Below are 15,666 nucleotides of genomic sequence, written 5' to 3'. Positions count from 1 at the left end.
CATGTGTTTTTATTATTTTTGTTGTTTTGTAATTCCTTTTTTTCCTTTCTAGGAAAAAATCTCCACCATAGTCTTTTTTAGTGCCTTGATCCTTCCCTCCTTCACCTCAGACTTAAACTACTCCATAGTGTTTTGTTACATAGAGAGCATCATGGGTTATCTGGGTAAATTACTGGCCACACTCGCTATTCGGACTTTTTATCCTAAACTGAGACCAGAGATAACTTTGTGATTTCTATGGAAGTACTGTTGCACTCTTTCATCGTTAGATCTGATGTAAAAATATCTACTGTGGATGGATGGATGTTGTGATTTTTGCATTTTTCGTTTTGTCTTTTTCTTTTTGACTGCAGGCTTTAAGTATCTTGTGAATTTTTTATTTTGGCATAAGGAAAAACAAGTTCAGAAAGGGGATTCAGAAATTATCTTTTTTTCTTTAAACCTTTTAAAATCATTTGTCACATTAAATACTTCTGTGTTTAATGTGTGTGAATGTGTTTGTGTGTGTGTGAGAGAGAATATATATTAATGACTAATGTAAAGGAAATTATAAAGCCATGGACTTAATTTAGGGAAATAGCCAAGAAATAACACAAATGGCAGTTATTTGGCCTTTCAGAAAATAAGCTGACATTTTATATAAGGTATTTTTTAATTGTAAAATGTGCGTAACATAAAATATACCATCTTAATCATTTTTAACTGTGCGGTTCGGTAGCATTAAGTACATTCACATCGTTATCCAACCATCACCATCTTCCTCCAAAGCTTTTTGTCTTGCAGAACTGAAACTCTGTACCCATTAAACTCTGTACCCATTCTCCCCTCCACCCAGCCTTGGGCAGCCACTCTTCTGTCTCCATGAATTTGACTGCTATGGGTATCTCATATAAGTGAAATTATTTAATATTTGTCCATTTGCATCTGGCATATTTCACTTAACATAGTATCCTCAGATTTACTCCATGTTGCAGCATGTGTCAGAATTCCTTTCCTTTTTAAGGCTGAATAATACTCCGTTGTATGTACTTCTTACATTCTGGGTTTATATTGCATTTTGCTGATGTATTCATCTTTCAGTGGACACTTGGGTTACTTCTACCTTTTGACCATTATGAAAATGCTGCTATGAATATTGGTGTACAAATATCTGTTTGAATGCCTGCTTTCAGTTCTTTTGGGTATGTACCCAGAAGTGAAAGTGCTAGATCACAAAGTATTTTCACTGTTTTATTTTTTCTTATAAGATACAATTCTCCCCTTCCCATCTTATAAGTTCTTGTGCGTGCAGTTTAACCATTACTCTATTTCATCTCTAAGGTAGCCATATTTTGATTCATTGAGTATAGCTTTCATTGTATATAACAGCATTTTATTAATCTATTTTAGAATAGAAAGGTACAGGTATCTCATTTTAATAAAGTGAATTTGAAAGTGTGTTGAATGGTGCCACAAACTCAGTAGGATTTCAGTGTTAGTTGTTATTACAGTGGCTTCTTCAATATGAATAAAGTAGGAGTCCTTCTCCCTATGATGAGATCTGTGCTGAAAATCATCTTTAAAATTCTATTCAACAAACATAATCTGTTTTGTTTGTTAGTAAGTAGACTCTTTTGGCACTTGAAACTTTTATTTCCATAGAAAGGCTTTTAGAAATAGTGGCTTCGTTTCTTGACCAGCTTGGAAGTATAGTTACTTCCAAGTATAGTATATACTTTCAAGTAATTGTACTTGAAAGTATAGCAAAATTATACCAGTAGTATATCTAATCTCCAAATTTTGGAGAGTTGACCATGAAAATGTCAGGAAATGGTGGGGAGGGGCAGTGCCTGTGGGGTTGGAAGAGACTCCAATGCATAGATACCTTTCTGGCTCTAAGAATGGGGGAGTATAGTGAGGAGTGGCTGAAGATTTAAGGGAGCTTTCAGGGACTGAAAAGCACACAAGGCAGCAGTAACCAGTCCCTAGGGATACAGAAGCTGGTGGAAGTCTGGTCTGAATATCTACCTCATTTGGATCAGAAACAGAACCTTCTAGAGAACTGATACTTAAATGCATTACTAGTGATGATGAAGTATTCCATGTCCTGCCGTATGTTGAACAAGTGTCTCTTGAATCCCTTTAACAATTCTGGAAATGTGTTACCAGTTGCTGTCAGATGCTGCCTGCTCTGGAGTCTGTGAGATAGTTCCGAGTAAAGCATAAGACAGGCGCATAAGAAAAACTAACAGAGACATAGAGTATGGCTGCCCTATTGTTCTTAGAAATGGTATGGAATTTTTCTCTTCGCTGGTCTCTTCAGGATCACAGGACTTAACAGACTGGTGTCCTATTGCCGTTGCTTGTCCATTCTTCCTTTTGGAAGATCCCAGAGTTGCGTATTGTGTGATCTCTTCCAAGTAGCAAGTGACAGACCAGCAGAATCCCCCAAGTCAGTCAGTTTCCTCAGAGTTTGCTTTGCTAAAGGAAGAAAAGGTAAGGCAAAGCCTAGTCTTTAGGGTTAAAATGTGGACTCCGTGTGATCTATGCACAACTGTCCATCTTTTTATCTTTTTCTGCTTATTAGTACCCCCATCTGAAACAAGGGGAATTCACAGAGAAGCATTTATTTTACTGCAGGTTCGATGCTCCTTTTAGTAGAGTTAGTAATGCTGAAGTTTTGAGTTGAACACATTTTACTTAAAACAAAAAACAACAACAACAACACCCTTTATATTTTGCAATTATTTCAGACTTTCAAAAAGTTGAGAAATTTGTAAAAAGATTTCCTATTTACCTTTCCCTCAGATACTGGAAATACATTTTACAACATTTGCCTTCATGTTTTCTAGTTTGACATAATTTATTTAAGTTTGCCAGGTGTCCCACTAATTCCATTTATAGCAAAAGAAAGTTCTTTTTCCTGGTCAATGACTTTGCATTTTGTCATCATGTTTATTTAGTTTTTTTAATCTGGAATGTTTCCTCAGTCTTTCTTTGTTTCTCAGAACCTTAATATGAAGAGGCCAGTTACATTGTAGCATGTCCCTTACAATTTTGATTGTCTACTGTTTCCTCATGATTAATTTTAGGTTATGCATTTTTGGCAGGAAAATCCCGGGAGTAATGTGTGTTTCTCAGTGTCAGCGATCCAGAGACTCATGCAGTCTCTTTGTCCCTTTCCTGATGGTGTTACTTTGATTAACTACTTCAGGTAGTGTCTCCAGATTTCTCCACTGTGACGTTATTGTTTCTTCCTTTGGAATAAATAAGTGTCTTGTGGGGAGTTAGGAGATAATCTGAGACTGTGTAAATGTTCTCTTTCTCATGTTTTCCCCGTTTGTTTTAGTGTCCACTGCTGATTTTCTTGCTTGTGACAGTTTTTATTATGGTGACAGCCAGATTCCTTTTGATCTTTAAAATATGACCTCATTGTACTTTTAATCGTCACCTGGCAAACTAAATCTAAAACTTGGCTTAAGTGAGCTATTGGATTATAGAATCTTTTATGTGTCTTTGTTAAATTTCTCAGTAAATGTGGACAATTGGGATTTGGATAAAGTTTTCCTAAATGATGCACTGGGTTGGTGTAGGGTCACCATGTGACATTCTGCCCACCAGCAGTTGCATATGCACTCTGTCCTTGTCTGCCGCGTTACCATTCACTGCAAGCTTTCCTTCTATGTGCAGTTTGAAGCTGTTTGTCAAAGCATACAGAACTAGTGCCTTAGAGGTTTCAGAAATGTGAGTTTCCTTTGAGGATATTAGGATTCTTTTTTTTTTTTTTTTTTTGCTTTGTCATACTGCAGTTTTAGAAATGGGAATTGTATGATACTGACTAGATGTTTTCCATTTTTTAAGGGCTATTTCCTGTCATACTTTTTGACAAATGAGATTGCTTTAGAGATACATGAGGTTTTCAGCACTTGTAAATGTAAGAATAGTAAATGTTTTCCTCAGTGTTCTTTTTAGGTTCATACAAATAAATTTATTTGATGTGGGATTATAGCATTCTTTTAATCAGATTATAGCATTCTGATTAAAAGAAAAATAATTTAGGCCCTGTTCTTTGCCCTGTATAAGTGGAAAAACATCTGGAAAATGTTTGCAGTTCAGACACAGGCATTGGAAAGATACCGATGTTACTTTCATTAAGCACCTGTGAAGAATAATCAAGTTGGAATTTTTGAATGAATAGTTTGGTTTGAGATTTAATTTTACATATTTATCTCCTTGGTACCAATCACTGTGGATATGAGATGGGATTTTGAGAACTAAGTGTGAGTTTGGGGACAGAAGCCCTTTATGAATTAAATGTATACGTGCATGGTAGGTGTCCTTTTGGAAATCAGGTATATTGGTTTTCATCAGTACCGTTTTCTTTTTTCAAGCAGCAGTGACTGGGACCTGCTGATAAAGCCTTTGCTTAGAGGCACAGATCTCAGAGTTCTTAAAGCCTTTTCCAACCATAATAAGTGAAACTAATTTTTGATGTTTAACATTTATAAGCCTATGAAACCAATGGGGCAGCATCAGTATTGAGAAAAATGAAGCCAAAAGTAGAACCATGTCTGAGAATAGGCCTTGAAAGTAGTTCTTAAAAAGAAAAAAAAAACCACACACACACAAACGGTATTCCAAAATAATACTGTTAGTGTGCTCCTGTTGTGATACAGCAAGAACATAGTTTTCCAGAATCATGTTCTCTTGAATTAATGATGACATTAAGATGTGTAGAATCTGGTTTGGGGGGATGGCTCAATCACGTTCACATGTTTGAAGCCTAGATTTTGCCATCATCTTTGGTTTTATCATGTAATGTGGTTGAGACTGTCCCTCCTGTTGATTACTTTGTTAAAAGTCTTGGAGGAGAGATGAAGTAGAAACATATAGTTGGGTTTGTGTCATACTGATGAAACTGTTTTAATTTGAAATATGTGTGTGTGTGTATGTGTATAAAATACACATTCAAGTATTTGAGCATATTTGTGGCTTGTTAAACTCAGACTTGGTTTGATGTACATTTCATTCATTGATAATGATCATTGAAAATGCCACGCTTTGGTACTTTCTTTTCTTATACATTATGTTTATTAAAATCTAAATCATACCAATTTATAGAAAACAATAGAAACAAATACTTTAAGATTAAGTGCTAAAGCCTAGATTTAGCTAAGGAAACAGATTTAACTAAAAATTGTAATAAATAAATTATTTTAATTTAATTTTATAAAGTTTATTTTATTTAATAAATTAATTTTTTATTATAAATGAAGTAGAGTGCTTAAAATTTTGGATTTTAAAATACAGGTAAAGTTAATAATGTTAAAGAAGTAGCTGCTTACTACTGATTACTTAGATTGAACCTCACATAAAAGGGAATTTCTCTCTAGGCATCTTCATGTTAGCCTGCTGTAGATAAAAACCAACTTGGTTTGGCTGCAGAACAGTGAGTGTCTGCCATCCAAAGCATCATACCTATTGCTCAGGTTGATTTCCGTTATACCTGTATAGTGTGATGGCAGAAATGAATGGGGAAAAAGAGGTTGCCTGTGAATTTCATTTGAGCTTTTTTATGCCCTTAAAGATTATACTTTTTCTGTAAATAGCTGAAACAGGATGGTCTTTGACGGCAGAGTAAACCTGACTCCTTGAAAACACCAGAATTTCATGTTGTAACATAATAGTTTTGCACAAGCTACAAAGAGTAATCATATTGGTTTTTGATGATTTGCAAGGCATTTAATATAATATTTACATCTGAGATCCTATGGTTATAATGCACTGCCATCTTTGTTGAATCCAAACCCTTTGATTTAGAGTCATGATATGATAAAATTTTTCATATTTTAAAGCTCATTTTTTGAACTTATAAAAAAGGAACTAAGGCAATGACTTTAGCCTTTAGTGCTGTTGAGCTTAATATTATTGAGTATATAACCACGGTGTATCACAGGTAGAAATGATAAATATATCTATATCTCATTTTAATGGTACCCTCTTTATAGATGTAAGTGTGGTATTGGCAGAATGAATTGTGCCAGGAATTGAATTTTAATTTGATTATAAATGAAGTAGACTGCTTAAATTTTTGGATTTCAAAATACAGGTAAAGTTAATAATGTTGAAGTAGTAATAGTTTGTCAATATTTCAAGAAGGTAGGAATGGCCATTAAAAAAAAAAAAGTTTGAATTGTTCAAGTTTTATTTTATAACTAAGTGAATTAAATGCTTCCTAAATTTGGGCAGACTGTTAATTTGTAGCCTAATCTCTGTAAAGCAATTGCGTAGAACATCTGAAGGCATTCTCCTAGAAGAGGACTGTATATGAACATTTGAGGAGACAGATTTTTCATTTTATGTTAACATCTGAGAAGTAGTCCTTTCTCAAAAGTGCTGTGGATGCTGTAGCACTTGCTCTAATATTCAGGAGGACTTTTCCAGTCAGTTTATTGTTAGCTTTTGGTTTCCTTGAGAGGGTTCGACTACAATTCTTCCTTTTCATTTCAGTTATTAGTTTTATGTAGATGCAAGTGCTGTTATCTTGGTGGAAAAGGAGCTTGAAGTCCCCTCCCCCGGGGGAAAAAAACCCTCTCCCCAAATAATACAATTTTGATCAGAGTACCTAGAGTGTTACTGTATCTGGAGTTCAAAACATTTGTTTAAATTTTGAACTAGAGATGTTCTCAAACTTAAGTTTAAAGTTACTTCTAGTCAATGCCATTATGTTTGCATCAAAAAAATAACTGAAAAAAAGTGAATTGAAAGACAATGTTATAGTGAAGCAGATCTTTTTTCTGTTTTTGTGAATACTTTGTGTAGAAATGTCTTGACAACCATGTTTCTGAGGTAAAACGGTTTGCTCAGATACGAAGCTTAACGGTGTATTCCAATTAACTGTTCTAACAATTGACCACTGGAACCTGTGACCCTGCGGAAAGGTTGCAGGTCTTTTCTATTGTCTTAATTGTGATTTCTAGCCACTGAAGACTGAGTAAACATAGTAAAAATGCATTAAGTATTATATGTATTTTAAGGGTTTAAATTTAATATCTCCAAATCAACATTTTATTTTTATGGAAAGGAAGTTATTTCATTGCTAGTGTCAGGGATGTGTATGATGAATATAATCTAGGTTTTACTGTAAAAGCAAATGGTTGTTTTTTGTTTAAATGGTTATTTCATACAGAGTCATCTAATATCTGCACTCTCCGGCAAAATATATTTTATGTCTCTCTTTCAAATTTTACTACTGTGCCTTCTGTCCCTTACTTTTTCTTTTGTTTGCTTGTTTATTATTACACTTTCCAGTAAAGCAGTAGAGTTTAGGAGACCATTTTCTTTTTGGTATATTTCACTAATCAGCAATGAGAAAGAATCTAGGAGACTGGGGAGGGAAAAAACCTCTCACCAAATAGGCTTGTGTTGGTCAGCAGCTAATTCATCACCTAGGGAAGGTGGGAACTCTGCCTTTGGGAAGGGTATGTGTGTCTGTTGAGGATCATCTAGGACTCGCTGTCATTCATTAACTTTGGTCATTTTTCAGTGCTTTTTAATTTAAAAGTTCCTCTGTGTATCATTTTGTATTCCGCACGTTATCTAGGGGGGCATTTAAAGGGCTATTTTAATTATTTGAAGCCTTGTTCTCCTTAGTTCTTACAAGTAATTCAGCTATTACATGTAGATCAACAATTAGCAAAGTTTATGGAAAATAAGCTGTGTCTTCCCAAGTAGGAGAGGACCTGGATGAATTTCTTTACATCTAGTTTAAAGATATGTTTGTTCCCATACAAAATTGTGCACAGCCGTGACATTGCAGCATTTTAACATCAGAAAAATAAGGCTAGTGTTCAGTAATGGTTTTTTTCTCTCAGGTTTTTAGGTGTGCTCATTCAGATCTCATTACATTGAGGATGTTTTCTTTTAACCTTTGGGGTATGATTGGGTGATCACCTCGAATGGCGTTCCTTATGCTCTCCTTTAATTATGTTTATCTGTGCTTTTAACTAACCTTAAAAGATTTCAGATGTTACAAGTCTAATTAAAGAGACAGACAAAGCACAGTTTATACTGTAGATTTTTTCTGCAGTTCAATTAATCAGCATGTTTTCTCTTTTAATTAAAACCATTTTAGTAAATTAAAGCCCACAGCAAAACACATATATAATTTGTTTGTAATTAGCTCTTAATTGGTGGTAGTTGAAGCTTAGCACCCTTGGTTTCTTTCTTCATGATTGCCATTTTATTAGCAGCCAGTCATTAATTAATCTTTTTCTAATTAGCTTATAAAACTGTTGATGGCACATTATTGTAAATGTGATTTTAAGTTCAAAGCTTGTTAATAGGCTTTCTTACTTAGAAGAACGGAGATAAAGAAATTGCTGAAAACAGTACTACAGTTCTTTAAAAAAACTGTCTTTCTTATGGGGGCTGTGTAAAGCATCTAACAGCTTATGGTTAATTTTTTAATGCTTTTTTCCCTTATGAATGGCATAAGTTGCTTGAATATAAAGGTCTGTATCCAGGAGTAATTTCAACAGTAGAACATCTTCTTCTCCCTCCTTTGGAATACTGTAATCCACATATAATTTGAAGCCTTAATAGTCATCATTAAAACAGGTGTTATGTAAATGATTTCACTGTGAAATCAGAGTTGAGTATATGAATCATATATGCACATATACACACATATATGAATGATATGTGGATATACACATATATGATAAAAGATATTTGTATATATATCTGATGTGTTTTAAAAACAGGATTTGTTGGGTTATGCTTTGAAATAAAGTGATAGGAGTTGTAGGTATAAAAATAAATGATAGCTGTTTATACAATTGTACATACATATAGATATATGTAGTACACAAACATGCAAACATATGCAAACCTGTCCATGCACATTTTAAGGTGACAGTGAAATTAGGTTATTTTTTAGAACAGAAAATGATTTGATTTAAAGAAGGAGTTAAGTGACTGGATATGGCCTAGTTTATTTGCTTCACCAGGGCTTTGGCATCTCAGGTGTGACCACGGAGGGAAAGGTACCAGTTCAAATGTAGATGTCTTGAATTTACTAGAGCACATACCATATTGAATTGTGGTTTGAGTGAAACACATTGGTCACATTGTATTCTTTGTTGAAATATACCACCAGTTTCTTAAAATTCCTTCACTGCATGGCATTCTGAGCTGTTTTTTAAAAATCAATCTTAGTGCAGTGTTTCGAAAGTTATTTTTTAAAAACACAGTATTACCAGTCATTGAAAGTGCTTTTTCTTATTTGCTTCTTGAACTTTGTACGTTATTTCAACTTTGGCTATTTCTTTGCTTGTTTTTTGGAAGGCATTTTATGATGCTATGCAAGAGACACTAGAAAGGGATAGCTGACAAGGAAAAAATTAAAAATTGGATAAAAAGTAAATGAATAATGTCATATTACTAAAAAGATGAGAGGCTAATTTGTGCCGACTTTTTGCTAATTTTGTTCAAGCCTCAAAATGAGGAGCTGTCACCCGTTCTGTGTAGCACTGATGACAGTGCCAATGATCCATGAAATAAGCTGCCGCTGGCTTTGTTCTGATAAGAATGAACAAATCTGCACAATGTTCGGCTCCCAGAATCTCATTTTCATACTTGCATGCAGGCTAAAAGAAATAAGCTGTTTGCAGGCTTGATTAATCAGACATTGGAGGGGTTTTTGTCTCTTTGATCTCTTTCGTCTCCTAGGTAACTTGCTTGACATTAATGTTGAGCTTGAGTAAAGACAATCAAGAATTGTCGACCAAACTGATATAAAAATTAAAGACCTTAACACTTTAAGTACTCCAGTAATGGTTCCGCTTTACTTCAGAAAACATCTGTTTTCATTTAATTAAAGAACAAAAGAGAATGGCATAAATATTTTTCATAGAGACCTATTATTCCATAAAAAGTTAAAGTATGATAATTGGTATTTTTAAATAAGTGCCTTGAAAGTGTTCAAAAGGGAGGAAAACTTTAAAAATCTGTTACAAGCTAGTAATTTTGAGATGAGTAAAATATATTCTGAAACGGATAAGAAATTTACAGTTATGCTAGATTAAGCGGTTTGAATCAGATGCTTCAAATGATTATCAGCAAACTTTATAATGACAAGATTTTGCAAGAAAAACTAACTTAATTTGAAGTTTGTCTTTTAAAAATCTGTACTATGTTACAAGGATGTGCCATTATATCTATTTTACAACCCAATATGATTTACACACGCTAAACCTGTAAAATTGAAAGGAATTTAAAAAAATGTCGCCGTGCATTTGCTTGAGGTTATGCAGACGCTTTTACAAATCTTCCAAGTGGCTGTAAAGATGAATGCCTCAAGGGTCCAGCCAGGGCCCTGCTTTTCCAACCAGCTAAAGCCCTTATCTTAAATCCAAGCAAAGTACCATTAATCTTTTTGAAAGACCTTTTATGGCTTTTAATATATCCCAAATTAGAACATTTTACACCCTTGGTTCCTGAAATATGGTGATAAAAAGCCTTTAGAGCTTAATTTTCCTTACTGCATGCTCTGACCAATTTGCAGTTCTTTGTGATAATGTTTAGACACCTTAATTAAAATGCAGCAAAATATTGGATGTTCTATATGGAAAATGCTGATACTTTGGCTACACATACAAGAAATTTTGTATATATTTTTATTCATTTAAAGAAATTTCTTTCCACATTGTGTTGCTATAGTTATCTGATGACCCAAAACCATTTTTTAAATATAAAACCATTGACCAAGGTTTTGTGATGTTTACATTGAGCATGAAGATGCATTTTTCTTTTTATAGAACTGAAAGAGGGATTCTTTTCGGCCTATTTTATTTGTTTATAATACTGCAACACAGCATGATATTCTTTTATATTCTGGAACCCAGGTTAGTCATCTCGACTGGGAAACCATTTCTTCTCAACTGCCTGTTTCATAGAAGGTCTTATTATCCTTTTCTATTTTCAGATATTTTTTCTTTCTCCAGAGAAATAAGTGAGACACATTCATTTTAATTATATGAAGGACACAAAAAGGCTATGAGTTTTCATCATCATTACAAGCTATAAGATGTCTTTCTGTGGAGAATACATAGACCAGGTTTGTTTAGTGTTTTATCAGCTGAAGAATAGTTTAACCTAAGCCAAGGTAAAATACAGTTAGAAAATACACCTTTTATAGGATCAGGTCTGTTTGAAAGTGTTGCCTATGTACCTAGTCGTTTATTAAGTTTACAAAATGATAGAGCCCTCTCATGTGAATGGCTGTTTAATACGTTCTAATGAATTATTTTTAACAAGCATATACTGTATTAAGGAACATATGCTGTAAGTATTTACCGTGATGCTGGTTGTGCTGGATTTGGCCTTAGCTTTGCTAGAGCACTAAAAGCTTTTACAGTCTTAGAGTACATGACATGTCGAGGGGAAGAGTCTATTGAAGTCAAATGACTGCATGCCCAGACATAGGGATCTGCTCTTTGGCTTGGTTTGGCTGTCCTAACCAGGACAACCATGTTGGGAAATTCCAGTGAGAAAAATGTAAGCCATGTCTTAATTGACAACAGTTTTAAAAAATAATTTTCTCACATTGTTAATGTGGTACATGGCAAATATGGCTCAGATAATTTTTGTTTCTTACAGTATAGTCTCAGTTGAAATATAAGAGAAGCTAGCTGAGTGGGCCATTTTTGGTGGGTGGTTTTAGCAAAACTGAATTTGCATTTGATAGGAATGGAGTTAATGGAAAAAATATAGATTTTTCTGTTTTACCTTTTGGCGATGGGGAACAGGAAAGACACTGAATTGTCCACTTGAATGTTGAGAGACCTATATGCATCTTAAACACAAGTAGCCAGCTATGATTTACAGCAGAAGATAGTTTATTAGGTATATTTACTGCTCCCTTCAGAGCCTGCTGTACCTCCACATTTCCCAGCCCCCTTGTATTTAGTTGGAGCCATGTGAGTAGTTCTGACCAGTGGGCTCTGAGCAGAAATGATTTGTGTCACTACTGAACTAAAGCATCGAAGAGCCATTGTGAGGCCCTCCAGCTCTTGTTCCGCCATGATAATCCTGAAAGCCATATGTTGAGATGTTGGCATCACAAGTTAGAGGAGAGTCCTGCCCATCCACAGGGACTTAAAGCGAGACAAGAAATAAAAGTTAGCTAGTGAGATTTGGGTATTTGTTGGATACTGCAAGGTTGACTAGCCTAACTAGTTGACAGGTGTTAACTTGATTTTTTTTTTTTTTTTTACATGTATGACAAATGGATAGTTTTTCAGTGGATAGGAATTTCATCTTAATGATAAATTATGCCACAGCCTCCTTCCAGAGTTTCATTTTCTCCTGGGATGATGATGATACAGGCTTTTGATTCTTAGCCTTTTTTTATTTGTTGACTTACGTGGACTTTTCTACAATAAAGAACTGGAAACGAAAAGAGAACCAAAAGAACAAAGCCAGTACTAAAGCAGTCAAATGTAACTGCCAACTCCTCCCCAGCCCCACAGTTTGAAAACAACCCATTTTGCTCAATGCTGTATCTCCAGCACCTAGAACAGTGCCTGGCAAAATTATGCATTTGTGCCTTTGTAAAATTTGTTGAATGAATGTTATTCCTTTGAAAAAGAGGAAGACAACAGTAGCACTGCTAAATATGGATTTGAGTTTTGGGAAGACACTGAGGTCAGTCTGCTTTACAATGACTCATCCTTTCTTCGGCACCTTTCCTGTTGATGTTGACCAATTTGGCACTGTAGTTCAATTGTCAGCTTCCTTCCATTTGTTTAAGTTCTTTATATATATGTTCTTAACTGTACTGAAAAATCAAATCTGTTTTTGCCCTCATTTATAAACTACAGACAGTGCTTGATTACTACTTGTCGATTTCATCTAAAGGAGACTGTTCTCCAAGATTAAGCTGAAAGACATGTCAAGCGTGCCAAACCTTGCTCTCCTAAGTTTGCTTCTTTGCTTACACATGTGCTCAACCTCCTGCCATGCCTCACTATTGGCAAGCAGATTCCTAGAACTTAGGCTTTAACCTGTTGACTTTAGAGTGGCTTCTATGTCATTTCTTCTTTTTTGCAAGTCTGCCTGTCTACTAATGTGCATCAGTTGAGTACAAGGGATAGAAAAGGCAAGAAGCACCAAAGAGGTACTTAGTTTTTATTGTTTAACCTGGGTTCTTAATGGGTACTCTTGAGCTGTCCACATTGGTGGGCATTTTAAAAATAAGAGCACACTAAAAGTAGAAGATATCATCACAGTGCTTATCCTGGAGAGACTTGCTGGGGAACAGCTCTGCAGCCAGAGCGCTGTGTAGAGCAGAGTGTGTAACTGAAAGTTGAAGGGCTGGAGAAACAAGGACTGTTTTAGGTTGAGTTAAAGAAGACTTCTGGGATGGGGGATTTCACTGTGAATGGACCTTGTAGGACTGGCAGATGGGTGTAAGGGGGGCACACATAGAGGGCCTTGCACAGGGGACACTTTAATACTGTGGTCCTGGTGCCCAGCCTTTTCACCTTAGTACCCCTGATATTCTTTTTTCTCTCAGTGAATTAAAAGCTGTTGCCCATCATACAGAGTGCATTTATGAAGTAGTAATTAGCTTTCCCATGTTTTATTAATCACATCTGTGACTGCCAATCAGAGCTTCTGATCAGCATGAGATAACTGGTGTGACCATACTGAGTTGCTGTAATTCTAGCCCAGAGCAAAGAAACTTGATGTCTCTGTCAGTGTCTGCAGCCTTATCAGGGGTAAATTCCTGTTCAGCCTACTGCAATGCTGAAATAGCTTGAAGATCCTCATTACTACCTTTGTGGACCCTCGAGGGGCCTCAGTTTGAGAAGGATTTCCATCCAGGAGACTGGTATAACTAGGGTAAAGGGTCTATTGGGAGTCACAGGAGATACGGGTCCTATCTTTGTATTCATTATACTTTGAGAGGGACTGAACGTAGAATTTCTAATTTCTAGACATGGCTTTCTTACCCATAAGTTCTCAATTATTTGTGATTCCTGTATTAGCTGGAATATTTATTTTCACTTTTTTTTTTCCTCCTTTGTAATTCTTAGCTTGGTGTAAAAATTGCCAAAGCAGTTGCCTGCCACAACTTTGTAAAAGCCAAAAAGGAGGTTGAAAATTCACAGGCTGCCCGAAAAAAGAAGAAACTCGCATGGGGGTGAGTTTACTTAAGATTTTTAGTAGTAATTCTTCTGACTTCATAGAAATTGTAGAAATTCTGCTAATATATTTTGTGATCTAGTTCATGTGTAACTGTTACTCACTTTTTTTCTTTGTTGAATCTTTATCAGATTATAAATATGGAGGTGTTTCTTCATCCTGTTTAATGTTTATTTTGTAATCATTGGAGTATGTGAAAAATTTTTTGTTTTGCTTTGGTCTCTAAACGTGTTCAGCGAAGTATTTTTTTATTTTAAGAAATAAATTGAGATTTTTATGTTCTTCATTTTAGATTTGAAGCAAAGAAGAGATGGGAAACCAAAAGCAACATGGGATACATGTAACTTGCCAGAGTGCTTCAAGACATTTGTAGACTCAGATGCTCAATTTACTGAGAATGTTTTCCTGCCTGTGTTAATACCTCAGAAAATTGATAGCACTAAAACAAAAATAAACATAAAATTTGAGATTTTGATTATCAGCTCTTTTCAGTCTTTAAGGATTTTGTCCTGTTGAAGTGAATACAATGAAGCATTCTGTTATTTGTATAAGAAATGTAAGAAAATATAGAAAGAAGAGGATAAGATTTTGTTTATTTATTTGTATGGATGGACCCTCGGCATAAAATCACTTTGGGCGCTTTTCATTCATTTGGTTTAGCATGGCCAGTGAGCGTCTTGTACTTAATTTTTTTTTTTTTTTTGAGACAGAGCCTCACTTGCTCTGTCACCCAGGCTAGGGTGCAGTAGCACGATCTTGGCTCACTGCAACCACTGCTCCTGGGTTCAAGTGATTCTCATGCCTCAGCCTCCTGAGTAGCTGGGATTACGGGCGAACGCCACCATGCCCAACTAATTTTTTTTTTTTTTTTGGTATTTTTAGTAGAGACGGAGTTTTGCTGTGTTGGTCAGGCTGGTCTTGAACTCCTGGCATCATATGATTCACCTGCCTCTGCCTCCCAAAGTTCTGGAATTACAGGCATGAGATACCCTGCAGGCCTTGTATTTTCTTATCTGTACCCAGTGTAACTACATGTTTACTGGAACTGTGTTTTTAAGATTGACAGTTGTTTATAATGGATTAGTCGTAAGTGCCAAAAAGTCTCAGTTGATATTATCTTTACAAATGACTTGGCCTTAATGTTATAAAAGTAGTTACTTTTTTTTTTTATTGGAGGCAGACTTGATATTTCAGAATTGCATAGTAAAAGCAATTTATTAAGTTTTGTGTACTTTCAGATAAACTATTACAATAAAGAAAGGGGCAGAATATAGTATTTGGAAGATGATTCAAATTCAGCAATGCCTAAAAATGTCTTACTAAATATCTTTCTCAGCTATGTCATTCTTCAAATTATGAGATGGTTCTTAGAAGAGAAAAATGGTGTAATTGTATTAAACGGACAATTATAACTCAAGATAATATAACTTTGAACCTTCTAAGAACTGATTTATTTGGTTTTCCTCCCATTCCCCA

General features: G+C 35.1%; 1 protein-coding gene across 4 annotated transcripts in view; it reads left to right on the top strand.

Annotated features, from left to right (window-relative positions):
- FAM204A (family with sequence similarity 204 member A) overlaps positions 1-14,665 on the top strand; it is a 32,312-nt gene extending 17,647 nt beyond the window's left edge. For all 4 annotated transcript variants that reach the window (XM_074002862.1, XM_005566555.4, XM_074002863.1 and 1 more), the window contains 2 exons: positions 14,082-14,188; positions 14,483-14,665. In XM_074002862.1, the coding sequence (XP_073858963.1) occupies positions 14,082-14,188; positions 14,483-14,534 (159 nt within the window). In that variant the 3' untranslated portion in view covers positions 14,535-14,665. The remainder of the gene's footprint in view (positions 1-14,081; positions 14,189-14,482) is intronic.
- Positions 14,666-15,666: the final 1,001 nt, after the last annotated feature.

The sequence above is a fragment of the Macaca fascicularis genome, chromosome 9, assembly GCF_037993035.2.
Source record: "Macaca fascicularis isolate 582-1 chromosome 9, T2T-MFA8v1.1".
Classification (NCBI taxonomy): domain Eukaryota; kingdom Metazoa; phylum Chordata; class Mammalia; order Primates; family Cercopithecidae; genus Macaca; species Macaca fascicularis.
The sequence above is the reverse complement of the archived record's forward strand: the minus strand, read 5'-3'. Positions and strand labels throughout refer to the sequence as shown.